This window comes from Meriones unguiculatus, chromosome 2 (genome assembly GCF_030254825.1).
Source record: "Meriones unguiculatus strain TT.TT164.6M chromosome 2, Bangor_MerUng_6.1, whole genome shotgun sequence".
Taxonomy (NCBI): Eukaryota; Metazoa; Chordata; class Mammalia; order Rodentia; family Muridae; genus Meriones; species Meriones unguiculatus.
Genome location: NC_083350.1, coordinates 169639926 through 169661714, shown reverse-complemented (window position 1 = coordinate 169661714; position 21789 = coordinate 169639926). Strand labels below are relative to the sequence as shown.

Genomic DNA, 21789 nt, shown 5'->3' with positions numbered 1-21789 from the left:
AAGAGCAAGCATCTCATTTGCTGCTAGGCCTACTTGTCCGATCTCCATTCCTTCCTTCTTCCTATCTTTCCTTCCTTTCTCCTTTCTTGCCTTCCCTTTTACTTCCTTTTATGTAGATTAGGAACAAGCTTGTAGAGACACTAGCCTGAGTAAACCCTTAAAGGCAGGACCTGGCTATGCTCTGGCCTGTTGACTTCTGAGGCAGGAGGTGTTTTCTAGCTTCCACTGGAGGGAACAGGATGGGAGCCTACTACAGAGGGACCTCTGGAAGGCTCCATCCAACAGGGGATGGAAGCAGATGCTGAGACTCACAGCCAAACGTTGGGCAGAGCACAGGGAGTCTTATGAAAGAAAGGGTGATAGAAGGACAAGGAGGGGACAGGAGCCCCACAAGGAGACCAACAAAGCTAAAAATTCTGAGCCCGGGGGGTCTTGTAGAGACTGATGTGCCAACCAAGGACTGTGCATGGAGAGGACCTAGACCTCCTGCTCAGATGTAGCCTATAGTCAGCTCAGCCTCCATGTGGGTTTCCTAGTAAGGGGAGCAGGGGCTGCCTCTGTCATGAACTCCATTGCCTGCCTCTGGATTCTTTATGACAGTACATGAACTAGTTAGTTACTTCTTTCCCAAAAGGAGAGTAGGCGTAGGCATTGCATTTGAATTTCTTGTGTCCTGTTGCTAAAAATTTGAAGATGGCATGAACCAGCGAGACAGTCTCCTTACTGATGATACACACTGATTCCTTCAGCCTCTACTATTATCCCCATCTCATCACAGACCAAGAAAAAGGGAGTAAGATGGCTACATGAAATGTTACTTATTATTATTATTTTTTAAAGTATGTTTATTCCTCCAGCCAAGAGTCTCCAGAATGTATGGAATGGAGATAAGTAAAGTGTGAGTTCTTTGGCGATGAGATGATGAAATGCAGTTGTAAGATGAAATTTGAGTGAATGTGGTCTACAAAGACAAGTTTACTAGCCAGACCTTATTGTAAAAACTGTTCTGTACCTAGAAATAAAAATTGCAAAAGAAAAAGGTTTAGCCATGGAGCTTCACACCTGTAATCCCAGATCTTTGGAGGCAGGGGCAAGTGGATTGTGAGTGTGTTAATTTTGCTAATGTGACACAACTGGGGAATCCCTGGGGAAGAGACTCAATGAGGGATTTGTCCAGATTAAGCTGGTTGGTGGATGTGTCTGTAGGGTGTTTTTGTATTTTTTTAATTACCTTAATTGATGTAGGGGACCCAGCCTGAAATTGGGCATCAATCACCATTACATGCTTGCAGACCCTCGAGAAAACTAGCTAAAATGATAAGCATTTATTTTTCTGCTTTTGGATGTGGGCATCATATAACAAGCAGCTTCAAGCTCCTGTCATCTTGCCTTTCTCAAAATAATGGACTTTAATCTGGAATTGTGACCTAAAATAAGCCCTTCTTCCCTAAGCTGCTTTTGGTCAGGGCTTTTTATCACAGTGATAGAAACAAGGCTAAGATAGTGAGGTTTGAAGTCAGCCTGGACTGTATAGTGAGTGACTGCCTCATAAAAACAAAAAGCAAAGCAGAAGCAACAGCAGCAGCAGCAACAGTGAAAACCAACCCCCAAATCCTGCATTAACTTTGCTTTGAGGCTGAACTTGTTTTAATAACTGCTGGTTACTTCTGATATTCTTTTAAGTTAGTAATTTTGTGAATTGCGGTAAGGATCAGAACTTTGTGCATTCTGGTGAGATAGCTCTTTGAGTAAGTGTACTTACTGCCAAGCTTGATGATCTTGGGTTCAATCTCCAGTCCCCACATTGTGGAAGGAGAGAACCAACTCCTGTTACTTGTTCTCGGACCTCTATGGGTCCTCTGGCATGAATGCACTCATGCAAATAAACACTAACAATTAATAAATACATGCACACATTAATACAGAAATAGAATGTAATAATAACAAAATAAATAAAAGTAGGGGCCTAGAGAGATGGCTCAGTGGTTAAGAACACTAGCTACTCTTCCAGAGGACCTGGGTTTGATTCCCAGCATTCACGTAGCAGCTCACAACTGTCTGTAACATTAGTTCCAGGGAATCCAATGCTCACTTTTGGCCTCTGAGGGCACCAGGCACACATGAGGTACACAGACATATGTGCAGAGAAAAAAATGCTCATATACATAAAAAAATGAATTTACATAGTCTATGACATACAAATGTGCTTAGATGGAGTTATAGGTATAATATGGACATTACATAGGCCCCTTAGGATGGAGAATATTTTGTAAGAGCCAAAATAAGCTTATAACAAAAGGCACTCATTTAAAACATCTTGGGTCTTTGTAGGTGCAACACATGTGCATTTCATTTTGCTCATGCAGATAGGACCATCGAGCATTCAAAAGAGGTCTGGGCGCTGAAGGTGGGTTTCAGCCACTTTGACTAGCTAACCGTGTTATCTTGCAAGTTACACAAGCTTCCTGGGCCTGGATTTCCTCTTGGTTTCATAAGCAGTTTGGCTTAACCAATGCTAGACATCGCTTTCAGTTGCCTTCTTTTGGTGAATAGTAGCCCTGCCTCTTCGAAATCTAGTTTGAACTAAAATTCTGTGTGTGTGTGCGCACATGTATGTGCACATATGTACACATGCTTACATAGGCGTAGGTCAGAGGTAAACCTTGGGTGCTATCTACCTTGTTCTCTTGAGGCAGGAGCTCGTACTGGCCTGGAGCTCAGGCTAGGCTGAGTTAGGCTAGGCTAGCTGGCCAGTGAACCCCTGGATCCTCCTGTCTCTGCTTTCCCAGCCCTGGGATTACAAGAAGAGAGGGATGGGAAAGCTTCAAAAGCAGACAGCAAGCAAGCAAGCAAGCAGCAACAAGTGTTTTGTTTTTTTTTGTTGTTTGTTTGTTTGTTTGTTTTTTTGAAGGAATGGGTTTTTAAGGAGAAAAAGTAGGGGTCTGTGTTAGAGTGAGTTGGTAAGTCCTGATTGGATATGTTAGTCAAATAACAAATTTGGATTATTGGACTTTGGTGTTTTGTCTCAGGAATAAGTCAGTGACCACATAAGGGAATGGACCTTGGGGTCTAGCTTAAGGAATATAATCTAACAGTTTTTAGTAAGAGGGATAAAGAATAAAAGGCAAAACCTGTTGACGCCATATTTGCCATGCTCGGGCCTGTGCTTACCATGCTGGGGCATGCTGGAGCCTTTCAGATGGTAGAACCTCAATGCTTTACCTCCTGAAATCATCATTAAAGATTTTAGTGTGTGAACTGAGGGAATACAGAGGTTGTGATCACAGCACATATCTGGCTGGGATACTTTAACCAGGGCCTCATCACAACTCAGTGGCTAAGTTCTGTATGCTCAAGAGAGAGGGAATCGGGTAAAAGACGTGGCTTTTTGTGAGGCTGCTCTTAGTTGTCAGCTTGACACGCATGGGAACCTCAGCCAAGGAATTGCCTCCACCCGCCTAGCCTATGGGCATGTCTGTGGGCATTTTCTTGATTGCTAACTGATGGAGGGCCTAGCCTCTGTGGGTAGGTAGTGTCACCCATAGGCCTCTGGTTTTTGTAAGGAAGCTAGCTAACTGAGCACCATTCTTCTGCAGTCTCTTCTTAAGTTCCTGTTACCAGGTTCCTGCTTTGGCTTTTCTCCGAGATGGACTACTATAGAGTATTAGTTCAAATAAAATAAACCCTTTTCTTTCCAAGTTGGTTTTGGTCAGTGTTTAATCACAGCAACAGAGAAGCAGGCTAGGCCATTTAAAAGTTTCCTTAATCTTGGAAGATTTAGCACCAGTTTCAGCCGATTTTATTGTTAGATCGGAGTCAATGAACCCAGGATATTAGCTATAATCCTTGTGAATTTGCAGGATAGCTCACATACACACAGATGCACATTTTTTAAAATTTATTATTTTGGACAGTATTTCATTATGTACGCTAGGTTGACCTAGAACACAGTATCCTCCAGCCTCTCCCTTCCGAGTGCTGGGATTACAGGCAGGAACCCTCATGCCTGGCTACAGGACTATTTGAAACCTTCACATCATGTAACAGTCTTGTTCCTAATGACCTATCACAGTTAGAAACTTGCATTTGGAATCTGAAGATACCATTTAAGGTTGTGTTTCTGCCTTTTCCTGGCAGCACAAACAAATCAATCTCTCTAATAGCATCTTCTCTTCTTTGGTGTGGTAGAAAGAGATAACAGTGCCTGTCTCAGAAGATTAATAAGGCATGGATGTTGAAGCCTGCTTGTGTACCTGCTTTGCTAACTATAAACACACCTTAGGATTTCCTTATGCTTTTATAATCTTCTCCTTGGATCATCAATGAGCATAGGGGCAAAATCTGATAATAACAAATAAAACCACCAAATTGAATTAGAAAGGAAAAATGAGCATGAATATAGATAGGGTCTTTTTTTTAAAATCTCATGAACATTAATGTGTTTATACTGTAAGTGACACATATACTTTTTTGTGAGAGGAACTACTGTTAATTATTAAAAAATATGTTCTTGGAAAAAGATAGAGTCCTTAATATAGAGGGCTTCAAGATTTTATACTTAGGTAAAATGCTAGAATGGTGAATATTAAGAAAAAGTAGTTATTCTAGGAGAGAGACATGCAATGAGGGAAGAGGATACTAGAATGGGAAAGAAAAACGAGTGGATTACAGTACTGCAATTTTGAAAACATTAATAACATGTTTAATTGTGCTTTGCTTATTTACCTGTGGTGCTGGATATTAAACTCAGGGCCCTGTACTTATAAGCACATGCTTAGGTACATGCCCAGCCTTTTCTTACATTATTTATACAGCTAAAAATAATTGGAAGAGGGCATCTCTTTATAATGTGAAATGTTGGTTTTGGAGGACAAAGGTAAGGTCATTTCTGTAGTCAGTGTTCTCTATCACGTCTCTCAGGGGTACCACATGGTGGTCTGACTGCAGTGTTAAGGGAGATTACTCTAAGATGGCAGGGATGGGGTTAAAAGAAGGATAGGGATGGGGAAGGGCAGGTGGGCTGACTCTTCCCTTTGTGGAAGATTGAGGAGAAAATCTGACCAAAGCTGTCGGAGCCCCTGCTAGCTGTAGCAGTGACCACAGCACTGTTGCTAGCTTACTTTTTACACTAAGCCCCTGGGGTTCACCTACAAAAATCTAGGCTTTTACTACAGGGCAGATGACAAAACTGTTCTCTACCTGTGCGTTTTGCTTCTTGCCAGCCTTGCTTGCTTTTTGTCTAACTTTGTTGGACGAACAGAAAGAGGATTGGAATCCTGAAAAGTCACTAGCCAAGTCTTGTGAACAAAGGGGGCCTTGTTCCAGGTTAGGCACACTGGCTTTTGCAGTTTAATTCATCAGCTCAGATCTCTTCTGCATTTCTAGTCTTTGCTCTCTGCAGAGGTGGGACTCCCTGCAGGTGCTGTGAGTTCATTGTACTGGAGGCCTGGCCAGCTCTGGTTACATCTGTAAGCCTGGGTGGTTCCAAGGATCAGTGGCCCTAAACAAATAGCTAGGATGAACCAAAAGAAGGCAAGCAAACTTTGCTATGGCTTGGCCTATTACTACACGGACATTATAACAAATTTCTAACATTTTATGAGTTGGTTTCATAGCCCACCAGGATGGCACCAGTGCAAAATACAGGAGTTGAGAATAATAACTCACTGCTAGTGAAACTTAAGGAGATTACCAGGATTGATTGTTAAGTTTGGGTCTTGATGCAAGGGTGGCCTGGAGCGCATAAACCAGTCCTGAACCCTGCTTAATGATAGATTGAGTTCCTCAGCAGACAGCAGTGACTGAGTCCAAAATGGTGCTGTTGGAAAGAGTTATTGTTTGGGTATGAAAAAAAAAAAACGCATTCAAGTCCTGGGCAGATTTATGGGAAATTTGTTAGGGCCTGGAGGAGTCCTGGTCCAAATTGTAGCTCCTTGTGTTCCCCCTAATGCTAGGCAACTAATGGCATCGTGCTGCCAGTGTGAGCGTGTGGCTGCCATTTTCTTCATTTTTGTCTCATCCTGTTCCTCTTGACAGGGCAATTTCGTTTTGATGCTGTGCCAGAAATCCTCCAACAATGAGCTACTGGAAGGCCGAGAAAAGGAACTGTGTGCAGTACCGCAGGCATTTTCTGGTGGACAACAGTGTGTTTCATGGTGAGCTGTCTGTTGTATTTATGTCGCTGAAACTCGCCCTTCCCTTCTGACAGTACTTTCATTGTGCTCTTCTGGATACAAATATGATCTGATTGTACTGAACCAAGGCTAGAGTTGACTTGCTTATGGCGAATTATCTCTCTTAAAATTCCACCGGACCCAGGACCCACAGTTGTTAACAGCAATGGTGTTCCCTCTTCCTGCTTCCCAGCCTTTCTGTTCTTCTTGACTTCAGTAACATACCTTTCCAATGTGTGTAACTATTTGGGGCTGGGCCTATAGGAAGTGTTCTGTAAATATTTGACACTCATTATTTAGTGCTTATTACCAGAGTGGTGTGTGCTTTCTGAATTCAAATGTTAAAGTGTACTGATGGCCATCTGTTCTAGTAACTCTTTAAAAAGAAGTCCACTCACTTATATTGCTATCCTTTGGGCACTGGAAACTTAACCTGTGTGTCAGAACACAAGAAAACATGACAGAGCAGTTTGCCTCAGTTCAGAATGTCTGCTGGGTAGATCACTGTGGGTGAGCAGACAGTAATCAATATTAGTCATTTTCATGACAAATAAGAATTATCTTAAACCATTGCCTTTAACCCAGGTGACGGCTCCTTGTTTCATAGTCAGAGATAAGCTTTGTCCGTCCTGCTATCAGGATTCCCATGGGAGAAATTTGTCAGTTAAAAGATTTCTGGGGCACTGGAATTTGTGGAGCAATGCCCACCGGAAGCCCAGGACACATACAGGGAAGCACAGGGGTTTCATGAGACCTAGGTGCTGCCTAATTAAACACGCTATCATCTGTTTTCAACTTTCTACGTCTGGGTTGATTCCTCATTTTGGTGACATATTTAATGTGTATCGTTACTTTAAAAATAAAGTCTGTGACAAACCCAACTTCAAATGCTGGGTCCGGTAGATATATGGCACTTTTGTCAGGATTCTTTGTGTGACCCGGCAGAGGGTGACTTCATTTTACAGGCGAAGGAAGGAAGTTCAGGTGAAATGATGGCGGAGGCTGACACCCCAGATAACCTTTCAATTGCAGCCCAACTCTCATGATGTCATATTGAAGAACCCTTAACAAGGAAGATATGTGAGGGAACTGGAATATTACTACAGAAGTGAAGCCCAGTCTTGCTTTCCTCTGAATGTCACCCGAGAGTGCTGTTGGCTGTTTCGTGTGCACACTCATATTGTTGGCTGTATGGTATTTTCTGTTAAGATTTATTTCTTTCAAGAGACAGAAGTTTACCATATTGCTGAAATGCTGCATATTTGTTGTTGTCTTCCTTATTTTAAATGTCTTCATCCAGAGAGCAAAAACGTAGTTACAACTTAAATACAATGTTTTTTATATTTATAGTCAAGTTAATGTGTTATGATATTACTGTCTGTATCAGTTACTTTTCTATTTGCATTTCAAGGAAGGAATTATTTGGCTTAAAATGTGAGGGAACGGTACATCTTTGGGGAAAGCATGGTGTCAAGAGGGTTCTAACTATAGAGCATGAGGCAGCTGGTCACATTTCCTCCACATGAAGAAGTAGATATGAATGCTTGTGCCTAGCTCATTTTCTTCTTTCCCCATTTTATTCATTCTGGAGCTCCAAAATCAACACTTAGGGGGATCTTTCCCCATCAGTTAACTCTCTGGAAACTTTCTCATAGACACACCCAAAGGTGTGTCTCTGATTCTAAGCAGTCAAGTTGACAATGGCAGTTAGCTGTCACAAAGAACTCTATGTGCAGGGTTTGATGATGAGCACCGCTCTGTGGAGCCCATTGTGGGGCCCTTTGTGATAGTTCATCTCATTTTGTGGATGGAAGAACTAAAGCTTGGAGGTTTTTGAAGTGGAGATTTGATATTCAAACTCTGATCTCCAAGACTCTACAACTGCAATATTTTTGTTCTTTTCAGGTTGTCATTCTATTCTGTGAGATGAGTACTCTACCACAGAGCTTTACCCTCAGTTCTTGAGAGGTTTGAATTCCATTCAAGAGTCCTTCTCTGTCATTAGCCAATAGCGGATGAACTTGAACGAATTAGACCATGTGAGTCTTCCCTGTGTAAAATAAGCATGCTGGACTTAATAGGGTTAAAGGATTTCTTTTTCCTAGTGTTTTAGACTCCTTTGAAGTATCTCTGAAGGTTACAATCTTTACATTTTTTGCCAGTGACTTTTCATCAAACCCAAGACACACAAGGGGGCAGTGTAGCACTTAAAATGTGAATTGGTTACTTTCCACAGTTCATGAATTACTTCTCAAAGGAGCTAGAGATATGAAATCCTTTCATGATTAAGAGCATCAAAGCCAGTGAGAAGCATGATTCTGTTCATTTGTAATCCAAGTGGGAGCTTGAAAATTTGATTTCTGATAGGGTCACTTATCATTTTTGGTTTCTTTGCCTGAAGAGTTGCAGCGATTGTGGACTGAAAGGCACCTTGTTCATCTGTCTGTGGGGACTGACACTTGACTAAGGTAGGGACAGTGAACTGAGCAAGTGTGTTGGTGTGTAGGGGGGACCCAGCACTTGCAAGGTAGGGACAGTGAACTTAGTGAGTGTGCTGTGAGGCGTCAACAGTGCTTTCAGTGAGCGTGTTGGTCTGTTTCATGTTAAGGGGGTGTTAGTAATACTATTTTGGGGATTCCAGAATATGGAGAAAGAGAGAAAGACAGGATAAGAGGTGCAGAAGAGACCTTTATTTGGAGGGAGGGGCTTCCAGAGCAGGTGTGCTTCCTAATCAACTGTTGCTTAGCAATTTGGCTTTTTGTTGATGTTGATGACAATTCTTGCATAGTCAAGTAAACCAGGATAAAGATAGAGAAAACATTTTACAGCACAAAGTGGCAAGCATCATTCCACAAATACGATAGCCTTTTAAAATATGCCCACTTGAACGAGCAAATGTCTTCACATTTCTTTTCCACAAAGACTTGAGCAGTGTTCCCAGGAGACAAGAACTACATTAAAATGAGGACTCTGTGCACTAAGATTCTCAATAAAAGCTAAAAGTGTAACATCTGTGTCCATAAAGCACATCGTACATTCATTTTCTGGGTATAGTGGCAATATATTCTCATTGGGGACGATTTAGAATAATTAAGGAGACTGTTTAATCCAAGGAACATCTTGCTCTGCTCTGAATTGTTATCTGTTTGCTGATTAACTTTTATCAACTAGAGGCAAACTGGAGTCACCTTGGGAAGAGGGAACTTCAAATAAGGAATTGCTTCCAGCAGACAGGCCTGTGGGCATGCCTGCAGGGCATTTTCTTGATTGATAAGGGAGAGTGCAGCCTACTGCCGGTTGTACCCCTCCTAGGTAGGTGTAAGTGAAGGAGCCAGGCAAGCCGGTCAACAGGATTCCCCTTGGTTTTCTGATTCATGGTTCGGACTTACAGGTTCCTGTCTTGAGTCCCTGCCTTGGCTTCCCTCAGTCCTGGACTGCGACAAGGACGTACAAGCCAAATAAGCCCTGCTCACCTGAAGTTGTGTTTGGTCATGGTGTCTATCACGGCAACAGAAACCCAATTAGAACTCTGTTTCTTGTCTTTGTAACACTGCTCGTGCAGGAATGGGATGGATGGAAAAAGCTGGTAGGTGTCTGCTAGCTGAGAGATGAGCTGGCAGACTGAACTAGCTCTATGTTCAATTATAAGAGAAACTCGGTTAGGAATTGTAAATTTTGGTGTTCCCACTCTCTCTTTTGTTCTCTTATCTATGTGGATGTGGGTTTCTAAGTGGATATGTGTGTACGGGTCTCCTCAGAGGTCAGTAGAGGGCCTTGGATCCCCTGGAGCTGGAGTTGCAGGCTGTTGTGAGCACCTGAAATGGGTGCTCGCAGTAGACCGCCAGTCCTCGAGAAGAGCAGCAATCAAGCATAACTGCTGTGAATTATGCAACTAGATTTATTTGTGTCAGTTGCTTCCCCCATCTGACTCTCATCATAGGTGTTTACAAGGAAGCAGTGCCTTCCAGACATGACAGGGTTGATACACGTCTGAATTCAGAGACCGTGACAGCAAAAATTCAAGCCAGACACAATCCCAGCATGGAGAAGGGGGCCAGACACAAAGTCTCATTTCTAACCAGAAGCTATTTGCGATTGGCACCTATGTAAAAACAATATCAGTTGTTTCATTGGAGGTACACAGGGTATCTCAGCTACTCTTCAGGGCAGGCTCCATAGCCAGGAAGAGTTGGCCATCACAAAAGGACTGGTTTTTGTGTGCTTTGCTTTTGTTTTGGTATTTTTTTAAATCTGTTTTATTTGTATTTATTTATTTTTTTCTTTGAGTCAGATGGATAGGAAGGTGGGAAGAATATAGGAAGAGTTGGGAAAAAGAAAGAATATGATCAAAATATATTATGAAATTTTTTTTCAAATAGTGAAAAGTAAAAGAATTGTCAGTAACACCAGTAGGTTTAAACAATACTGCAACTGCTAGGCTATACTTCATAAGTACAATGGTTCGTGGTTTCAGAACAGAAACTGAATGGAAACAGGAAATAAGTTTATATTATGGAGATCGCCTGACTAAGTCTACTGCATTGACGTTGGGCATTATGTAAATAGGGAAGGTTAGGAGAGGCAAACAAGAGCCTTATGGAGACTGGCTTCAGGGCCAGATACTCCTCTGATTCTTTTACCTGGTAGGGAGATGTAGAGTGAGGGCTGAAGAGGTACTTTTTAGCCTCCAATGAAGACCCAGAGATGGGGCTGGAGAATGGGCTGGCTCTCTAACCTCTGATGGAGGAACTGGCTGAAATGCTGAGCATAAGGCATGGTGGAAGTGCGGGGTCCTAAACAGGATAACGGCATCACTTGGGAACCTTGTGAAAGAGATGAAAAGACTGTATAAGAGCCAGAAGATGGGAGGTAGGAAGCCTAGGTATGTCTTCTGGCTATAATATAGTAGACTTGCACTAAAACTTATAAAAGCACCCAAAATTTTAAAAAGATAAAGATCATACTTTCAAATGAGCTGACATGAAGCATACTTGTCCTATAATCTTTGGCTTGAGAATATTCTTGATATTTTGGAAATATACAAAATTTTAATACATATATATTTAAAAAATTGAAAGTTCATTCTTTTACTTTTTGTCTTTCTCCACAATCCAGGCTTCATTGTAACTGGGTTATTGTGTGTTCTTTACTTAGCATAGCATTCATGTGAATTTGTTTCCTGTTTGCCTGTTGTGCTTTGCCCCATCAAATGAACTCAAGGCAGCCTCTTTTTGGCTACCTTTGGTTGAAGGGCCAACTCATTTAAAAGCGTTAATTTGAAATGTGTTTAACCGTTCCTCCCTAAGCCCTGTTTTGGCTGTTGATGGCAGGCTCATTTGTCCTTGCCTCTCTTCACAGAATGTAAAGCCTCGTTCCCCCGATTTGGTACATGGATGAGAGATAACAGAGCTGAGGATTTCCAGCTTGTACCCAGATGGCTGCTTGCGCGAGATTGGTGCTGAGTGGTCAGCACCACCGGTTCTGTATATTTAGTGTCATTTTTACCTCCTCTGTCACCAAGGGTCCACGAGATAGAGAGCGCATTGTCTCCCTTCAATGCTAAGCCCTTTGCTGTTGCCCATTCTGTCTCTAGCAGTTGACTTTCCTTGCCTCTGAGGTACTAGGGCAACTTGCCCCGTCCATTCTTTTATCTCCATGTTTCCGCAATTGAGTCTTTTTGTATTTCGAAGGCTGTAAAAGATGGGTAGGGTGTGAGGTCCGTTTTCCTCTCTGCAGACTGCTGCTCCCACTTTTAAGTGGCAGCTACTCCTTCCAACCTAACACCTTAAGATGTCCTTAAGTTATTCTTCTGCAGCACTCCCCTCACAGTGCTCTTTTGCATGCCATCTCTGCCGCTCAGGATAAGGGTCGAGGGCACTATGAGTTTTAAATGGCTCTTCCGTATATCTCCTGGAAGCTTGTGGATTCTAGAGCCATCCTAGGCCTGTCCTTTGTCTTTTAATGTTTTAGATTAGGGTGACTTCATATCCCTAAACACTGGCATTATTTACTGTGACTGTTTCTTGCAAGGTTGTTTACCTGCATTGATCAGAGCCAGGCAATGAACTGTCTATAAAAAATTTATCTCGAGATGATTCAACCTCTTTTCTTCAGGAATCTAATTCAGTGAAAGGTTTTGGCTGGGAAACCAAAGCCCTGTGATTTGTCGGCTGAGTTTTCTTTGTCAAGGACATTCACATTGTATAGTCATACAGGAGATGAAAAGTCCCTGCTGAGTGCCTAGCAAAATGGCAAACCAAAGGTCTGGATGTGTGGGCAGCCTAGGTGGGAGAGAAGGTGCAGAGCTCACTTATAATTATGTCAAATAAGCCTGTCACCTTCGAGAAAGATCCTGGGCTAGCCTTTTCCATTAGATTCTCCAGCTCTTTCTTTGAAGCCTGTGGCTATTTGGAGGTCAGCCAAAGAGAAAATGGCCGTGATCGTTTCATTCATCTATGCTTGGGAACCCTAATTTCCTAATTATTCAATTAGAAGGAAGAAACCGTGTGTTTAATACAACTTCTCCTTCAGACTTGCAGACTTCTTACACGTTAAGTGGTTACTAAGTGAGAATTATTTCCCTTTAGACCTGAGCCACACATTTAAGCCTTTGTTTTTTTAAGCTACATTTCCATAATTATAATTAATTTTCCTCTGCTCTTTCATTTTCCCAATTGTCTTTTACATTCTGTGCCTAATGTATGCAGAGATTGATAGAGAGACGTCTTTCTACCAGTGGACTCTGGGTTCTTTTAGGGCACCGTAATTACTTAATTTAGCTACACAAACGATCTTGAGTTTCTCCTTAGGCCACAGTAATAATTATTAGCGATTGCATTTGTAATCATGGAAACCTGTTATCAGTCAAAACAAAGATGAAAAACTGCAGTTTGTCTCTTTATAATGTGTAAATGAAAAGCCATCCCAACAGACGTGATGTGTTTGTATTAGGGCTCATTCCTTTCAGCAAATACTCTTGTGGTGATTACCAAATGTAAGCTGTGGGGTTCAAAGGGATGTTCAGGTTGTCTTCATTTAAAGCCCATAATGGGAATTGTTTGGTCTGTGTTCATAACTATAGCTCTCATGTGTATGCTGATCACGCCAACAGTGGGTGCATTCCTGGCTGAGTCCTTCTGGCCTGCATACTGATATGCCCAGTGCTTACCTCATGAGCTAGGCGATGTACTCCAACCTTGGTATGTATCATGCCTGGAGGACTTCCCACTGGTACCTGTCTGTCTTGGCAGCTCTATCTTGCCCTTCTCTTCAGATGCCTCAGCTTTATTTATCTTTGCTTTTGCCCACAAAGCCCCTGCAAAATTCTCTGTTTAGCCATCTAGCTATCTTTCTTCCTTTCCCCTCTCCTTCTCTCTCCTTTTTTCTTTCATGTTTGCGTGTATGCTTATGTATGGGCATGCATGTATGTGTGTGGACTAGCAGTTGGCATGCAGGGGACTAGCAGGTGCCTTTGTGGATTGCTCCCCACTTTACTGATGCAGGGTTTCTTGCTGAACCTGAGGCTCACTGACTTGGCTTGTCTAGCCAGCCAGCTTGCTTTTGGGGGATCCCCCTTCAGTGCCTCCCAAATGCTGGCATTATGGGCTGCCTGCCACACCCACCAGTCTTCTGTGTAGGTGCTGGGGATCCAGAGAGTAATTTACCACCAAAGAATTTATCACCAAACTAATTTTCTCATTTTGTTTGACAGAGGAGATTAAAACCATGTACTATTTCATATTTCTGTCCTATGTTGAGTTTAGTTTTTATCTTTATGCCATAGAAAATGTAGTTCCATGACAATAGCCTTGCTTTCTTTCACTCAGAATTTTGCCATGGGAAACCCAGGAGAGGTCCATAAGCCATTCCTTCCTGAGACAGAAGGAGAAAGTCTCTTCTGACAATCCTAGTGTACCTTATTATTTCAAACGTGCAGTGACTCCAAATGGACCAGGGCAAAATGATTTCTGTGAGAACTCCTCGCCTGTTCAAATTCATTTAATAACACTTCCTCGAGCTCCCATGTTGCTTCTATAGGTATGTGTTCCATTCTGTTTTGAAACTGGAGTTTTCTTTCATTAAAATGGCACTATTAATAAAGGAGCTTAACTGGGGGTATTTTGCATTCCATTAAAATTCTCCGCAGCATGAATCTTAAATGAGCTTGTTTGTTGGGAAATTCTTACGGCAGAAGGCATGGAACAGACCTTACCAAGACAAGGGCATGGGTTTCTCAGTATGAGAAGCACAGAGAAGGCCTGGGAAACATGGAGAGAGAGAGAGAGAGAGAGAGAGAGAGAGAGAGAGAGAGAGAGAGAGAGAGTCATCAAGCAGCACAGGGCTTCCTTAAAAGCCGAGAAGATGCACTTTCATGTTAGCTGTATGAGCAAGAGAAATGCTGTGCCTCTCATCTAAGGATCCAGAACAATGGGAGAGCAACAGGAGAGCCCCACTTCTGGGCAGCAGGACTGCTCTGAGAAACAGACCTGGGGAGAACAAGTGCAGACTTTGTGAAAACTTTATTTGTACAATTATATTTTCCCCCATATTTTGTCACTTAGTATGTGACTGATGTGTTGTCACAACTTTTCCTGATTTATAAAGGATAATGGCGTATGCCCAACTAAAAGGACATATTGTGTCCTGTCCTACTTTCCATGCCAACTTGAGATTGAACATCAGCATCTATTAGGAAATGGCTGCTGTTTGGACAGTGTCAGTGTCAGCTGTCTTGGGTTGTTTTAGCAAAGCAGAAGCTTGATTTCAGCCAAGGAGATTTGTAACTCATGCTCCAGCCAAAGGACTCCAGCCAGGACCGTGATCTGGAATCACCTGGAGAAGCAAAAGCAAAAAACAAAAACAAACAAGGCTCCTCTGTCTTAGCCTAGAGGTTCTGCTGTCACTAATCTGTGGGATAGCTGGGTATCTGGGAGGTGAGGAAATTTTCAGAATTCCCCAGGTTAGTTTAGGAAGTAGCCTATTCAGTTCTTAGCTCAGACCTAAGGTGAACAATATGTATCATCTTATAGAGCTATCTATCTATCTATCTATCTATCTATCTATCTATCTATCTATCTATCTATCTATCTATAAGATTTATGTATTATGTATACAATGTTCTGCCTGCATGCCAGAAGAGGGCACTAGATCTCATTATTGATGGTTGGGAGCCACCATGTAGTTGCTGGGAACTGAACTCAGGACCTCTGGAAGAACAGCCAGTGTTCTTAACCATTTACTTACTGTTTTGTTTTTAAAGACAGAGTTTCTCTGTGTAGCCCGGGCTATCCCAGAGCTTGCTATGTAGGCCAGGCTGGCTTTGAACTCAGAGAGATCCTCCTGCCTCTGCCTCCAGAGTTCTGAGATCAAAGACATGTGCCATCATGCCCAGCTCTCTCTAGGCCCTTTCCTGGAAGTGAGCTTTCAAACAGTGTGTTGACTAAGGGTGGAGAGAGTCAATGCTTTTGTCTCAATGCCGAATCTAAATTAGCCAAATTTCCCTTCCCCATCTAGTGTACTGTTGACTATTCTATTAGTTTTGGGAAGCAGTTCTCATGTTTTCTTCTTTCTCTCTTACTGTCTGTTTTCTCCTTCCACCCCATGTGTATGTCTGTCAGTCTATCCATATCCTTATCTGCTTTTAGCACAGAGTAAAACTGGCTTGCTGGCTTGGTAAAATGAGTTTGATAGTGTGTCTTCCCTTCTAGTTTTGTGGAACAATTTGATCTTAGTGATTTCCCTTATAGAATGCACAGACTGGCAGTGAATTCCTTTGGTTTTGGGCTTTATTTTCAGGAACAGATTAATTTTATTGTTGCTTCAGTCTTTTTGTTTCTTAAGGATCTGTTTAAGTGTTTTACGTCTTGATTTAAATTTGGTACATCAGGTTGTTGATGTCACTTAGCAGGTGAGAGCACTGACTGCTCTTCCAGAAGAGCAGTTTCAATTCCCAGCACTCATATGGCAACTCACAATTGTCTATGACTCCTGTTTCAGGCATCCAAACCTTCATATAGACATATATACAGTCAAAACACCATTATACATAAAAATATTAAAAAAAAAACTTGGTAGGTCATTTGTGTTTAGTTCTATATTTTCCTCCAGATTAAAACAAAGTTTCTTTTGCTTTTGAGATTATAATGTAATCATTTCTATATTTCTATATTCCATGTTTCTATATTCTATGTTTTCCTCTAGTTAAAAAAGTTTCTTTTGCTTGAGATTATAATATAATCATTTCTCCCTTGCTTTTCCTCCCTCTAAACCTTTCTGTATACTCCTGCTTGTTCTCTTTTAAATTCATGGCCTCTTTCATAGATGCTATATACATCTATGTATATGTATATACATATATATTCTTTTTTTAATTAAATTTTTATTTTTTATATTAATTACAGTTTATTTACTTTGTATCACAGCTGTTGCCCCCTCCCTCATTGCATATATATTCTTAAATATATAAATTAACCTATATAATATTACCTGTATGTATACTTACAAGTATGTATACTTGTAGTATGCTTTCTCTGGGGGAAAAAAAGAGTATTACTTAAGAGCTCAGCATTCCTTAGCTGCCTCCAGTTCTTTGCATGGGTTGGAGGCCTCATGGGTTTCTCCTGGTCTACTTCAGTATGTCTAGAGTTGTCTTTGTTCAGCTCACGTTTAGACAAGTCATGTTGGTGAGACTTTATGGGCGAAGCTTCTGACATTACTGTGAGACAGTCTCACAGAAAACATTCTGATCCTTCCGCAACCAGTTCTCTTAAAATTTTTTCATTTCTTGTTTTCCCAAGTTGGAGTCTGGGCTGAAACTTGCAATGTAGACCAGGTTGGCCTCAAAATTGAAGCGATCTTGTTTCTTCTTCCCAAATGCTGAGATTAAAGACGTGTGTCACTGTACTTGTTTTTTTTTTTATTTCTTATTGGTACTTTAGTATATTATTTCCTCAGCCTTGTCCTTGATTGTTGATATTCTATCTTCTGCTTGGTTGAGCCTGTTGAAGTTTTTGACTGTGCTTTTTTATTTTATACATTGACATTACATTAAAAAAAAACCTTCAAAATTCTTGTTGACATATTTTTAAATTACTGACTTTTTAATCTATGTTGCTGGTTTTATTGATCATTTTTCTGATCTTTTCCTCTGCTGTTGACTTCCCTCTCTGTGTCTGGGATTGAATGCATCTATTTGTATTCTCTTTGCGCTAAGTGGTCACTGCGTGTGTGCATGTATGGATATGTCTGTAATGGATGGTGGTGTTTCACTTCATTGTTTTCCACTTTATTTCCTGAGGCAAAAATCGCCTGCTGAACCAGGAAACTACCGAGTCCAGCTAGTCTAGCAGACCAGTTTTTTCCTGATATGACTCTTTTCTGATATGACTCTGATATGACTTTTTTCTGTCTATGACTCTTGAGTTCTAGGATTGCAGGCACTCACCATACCTGTCCAGCTTTTATGTGAGGTCGAGAGCCTACACTGATCTTCATGCTTGTATGACAAGCACTTCATCTATCCCATCCCCTACCCCACTGATCATTAAAATTTTTGTTTTTAAGGTTTATTTATTTTTTTAATCTTACGTGTATGAGTGTTTTGCTTGAATATATATCTGTGTACTATATCTGTGCCTGGTGCCTATAGTGTCCAGAAGAGGGCCTCAGCTTTTCTGGAACTGGAGTTACAGTCAATTGTGGGTTGCCATTTGGGTGTTTAGAACTGAAATTGGGTCCTCTGGAAGAGCAACAAATGCTTGTAACCACTGAGCCATCTTTTCAGCCCCCCTTCCTTCCCCTCTCTCTTTTCCCTCTTCTCTCTTTCTCTCTCTCCATCTTCTATCTCTCTCTCTCTCTCTCACACACACACACACTCACACACAATAAAAACATGTTTTTCTGTTTTATTTGTGTGTGCATGTGCAGGTGTGCACAGGTAGGTGGGCATCCTATGCCACATATGTGGGATCAGAGGAAAACTCTGGAGTAGGTTCTCTCCTTCCATCTTGACATGGGTTCTGGATTCTTAGATTACCAGGTTTGAATAGCAAGCACCTTTATCTACTGAGCCATTCACCTGCATCCCGTTGGTCATTAGTTAACTTTTGAAGTCTTCATCCAGTGTTGTACTGTTTCAGTCTGTTTGAACGTAGCCATTGATAAATTACAGTCTTTTGGGAGAGTGATGTTGCATTGCTTTTTTTTTTGTGTGTTTTATGTGTGTTTGTGTTATGGATTATACATCTCTTCCAATTTTATTCTGGAATTTTCTAATTAATGTAACCGCTCTTGAGGGTTCAATCCTGATTATCACTCAGAGAAAAGTGCTGAGATGTCAAACTCTATAAGATAGAGACATGCTTAAACTCAGTTAAACCCTTCTCATGGCAACAGTTATCAGAAAACAGAAAACAGCATCACATACGCAGAATGCACTGCAAAGGTAAAACTTACTTTGGATAAACATGGACCTAATGATGTGTGGGGGGAATAAGGAGAGAAGCTGCGGCCAAGGGTAGAGAAGGGCAGTTAAGAAAGATAAGGGGAGGAAGAGAGTGAAAAAGCCGTCATAAAATGCCACCCAAAGAGAACATTCAAAATCAAAATTACATAAATGTCAGAGAGAAATAAAAACTAAAAGGTAAAATCATAAAATGTGTAGTAGAAAGAAAAGGTAAAAATGGGGGCAGAAAGGAAAGCAAAGAAATGATTGCATAATAATGCCAAAACTGTATAAACAAAATTTGGTAAATATGTGAAAGAGAATAAAAATAAAACATGAAAAGCTAAAGATGAAAAAGTAAACATAATTCTAAAAGCATTGCAAAAAGAATAAAAGTGTGTGTGTGGGTAGACACGCTGGGAGCAAAAGGAAAGATGAAGTATGTATCTTCTCTCCAGGTCCTTGAAACCTGGAGTCTGCTGAAGTGCATGGGGAGAGGGTGTTGGTGGACCCTGCTGACTCTTGTCTTTCCTGTGGTTTATGCTGCTGCTGATTCTGCTTGATATCTCCTAGAGCTGCTCTCACATTCGTAGTTTCTCTTCTGTGTGTGGCAGAGGCCTCCTCTGGACATACCTATTATCCTTGCAGTCTCTGTGATGGTCAGATTCTCTTACCCTCATGAGATTCCCAGTTTATATTACTGAAGTGGCTGGTATTTTAGCTGGGGTTATCCCCCAAGTGTTGTGGGCAAGTGGGCAGCGCCCACAGCATTGAGATCTGTGCAGGCAGCAGACCTGACATAAGCACTGCCCTTCAGCTCTCTCTGGCTCCCTAGCAGTGGATGGCATGCGGGTGGCTCCAGAATCCTTCCTATCTACTGAACCCAGGCTTAGGGCTATCAGACTGCAGCGATATTCTCAGCTGATGAGATTGGCTCCGGGTTACTGGACCAAGTTATGTGCTGAGCGTCATTCAACCTAGCAGGGTATAGTTCTAAAAGCCAGCAGCTGCCGTTCCAACCCAGCTGGCCGCCTTGATGATCTGAGCTAGGTATTAAGGCAGGCTCTGTGGGTTTTTAGCAGGATAAATCATGCAAGTCTTTGTATTTTTGCATTCTCAGAAATAACTTCTTTATAGAACCGGCATACAGAGACATAAAAAGAAATTTATATCAAACTGTTTTTAGATGGTCTGTATATGGCTGGGTAAGCAAAGAGTCTTGAGCATTCTAGGCCTGTGGGCCTTTGGCTCTGGCTTATCCTTCACTGGTTTCAGTGAATTCAGTGCTGGGGGCCATCCTTCAACACTCAACGACCCTTTGTTTTGTGTCTTTGTAGCTGAGAAATGATAATAAACTGCGTGGGCTGGGGTTCTGAACTTTACAAGTAGAGTAAAAGAATCCATGCAGCTCTTCGATCTAATGACGGTTTCACTATCTGGTAGTTTATAATTTGGAGTGTTGACTCTGAATTCAAAGGATGCTTAGAACACTTCTTATCTTGAGATAAACATTTTAAGTCGCTGTTCTGTAAAATTACAGATGCACAGCTTTTGTGGAGGATGTCTGTGTGAAGCAGGCCCTTTCTGTGTCTGTGAGCATGAGTGGTCAGGTCCCCCTGAGTTCAGTTGGTCAGGGACAGATGGTTGTTTTCCAGGGACAAACACATAGTGTCAGTATCTCAGTTGGTAGCCTGTGTTGGAGAAGGCTTTTACGGAATTTGTTTTTGTTTGACCCTTGTGAATCAGTGCAGATATTTAGTATTCAGCAACTGTAGGCACCATGCTTCTGATACTAGTAACATACAGTTTTTTTTCTTGGCTAGAGAATAATTTCTCTGTATCATAGTGCTAAATTATTTCTAAATTATATTAATATGAAGGGGTAAATGTTATTGGTTTTCTACTTTATAATCATTAGTATTCATGAAAATGCAATTTTTCTCTTTTCTTCAAGGTCTTTAACAAGACCTTTATTATTAGCCTTTGTAACCAGTTTGTGCTAGTTGACTATCAATGTGGAGAACAAATGATGCAGAAAATTAAAACACTTTTGATGTTTTAACGTTAATATTAATCATTAATCTATACCTCAAACTTACTTCTTTCATTGATAAGTTTATTGCTTCAGAAAGTATTTCCTGGCGTCTTTCTTTTAATTAAAAAAAGGTTATTTTTATTTTATTTATTTAATGTGTTTGAGTGTTTTGTCTGCATGACTATCTGTATACCATGTGGTGCCCCCTGGGACTGGAGTCACAGGTATATGGGTGTTGGGAATTGAATCTGGGTTCAGATGTACGTAAAGTTAACACCAATAAAATTCCCTTAGGTTTTTAAAAATCCTTTTTTATTTTTGAAATATATATTTTTTTTATCTAAAAGGTTAATTTTTTTATTCATGAGTATATATATGTTCTCTGTATTACACACATATGTGTGTGGGTACCTGTGGAAGCCAAAAGAGAGAGTTAGATTCCCTGGAGCTAGAGTTACAGATGGTTGTGAGCTGCCCAATGTTGGTGCTAAGAACCAAAGTAGTTCTGCAAGAGCAGCAGATACTTCTAGTTCATGAGCCATCTTTCCAGCCCCAAAGATTTTTTATTTTTAAACTGGTCTGTCTGTCTAAGAAAACATATAGAAGAGAAGAAAAGCACCACCTATATCACTTAATTTTTTGTTTGGGAAGGTTTTGTTTTTGTTTGTGAAAGGGTTATGTTATGTAGCCCAGGATAGGCTATAATTCATAGCAGCCCTCTTTTCTCAGCCTTCTCCATGCTAGGACTATAGATGTGTTCCACCAAACTGAGCGCAAAATAGTTAATTATTAAAGTATTTGTGTGTGTGCATGTGTGCCTATGTGTGATGTGTACTTGTGTGTGCATGTGTGTGTATGCATCCCAGCTCACATGGAGGTCCAGAGGAGAACTTGTGTACTCTTTTTCTCCTACTTTTCTATGGGTTCCAGGGTTATGAGGCTTGTGCTGTTGGGTGGCAGGTGCCTTTTCCTGTTGGGCCCATATCTTGCCTACTTAAGATTTTACTTTTTGACTTGCCTGTTTGTACAGGGGAAGGAAAATGCTAAATGTGGAGTCAATGTTAAACTTCCTAGTTCCTACCAAGTTCTTAAGAATGGAAAAGGCTTTGCGTGGGTGTGGCCTTAGGCCCTTTGAATGG

The 21789-nt window shown here is 41.2% G+C and overlaps 1 protein-coding gene across 1 annotated transcript in view; it reads left to right on the top strand.

Moving 5' to 3' along the window:
* The window catches only part of Plch1 (phospholipase C eta 1), a 201507-nt gene that overhangs the window by 19458 nt on the left and 160260 nt on the right, over positions 1-21789 (top strand). The window contains exon 2 of the mRNA XM_060378383.1: positions 6037-6155. Coding sequence (XP_060234366.1) covers positions 6077-6155 — 79 coding nt within the window. The 5' untranslated portion in view covers positions 6037-6076. The remainder of the gene's footprint in view (positions 1-6036; positions 6156-21789) is intronic.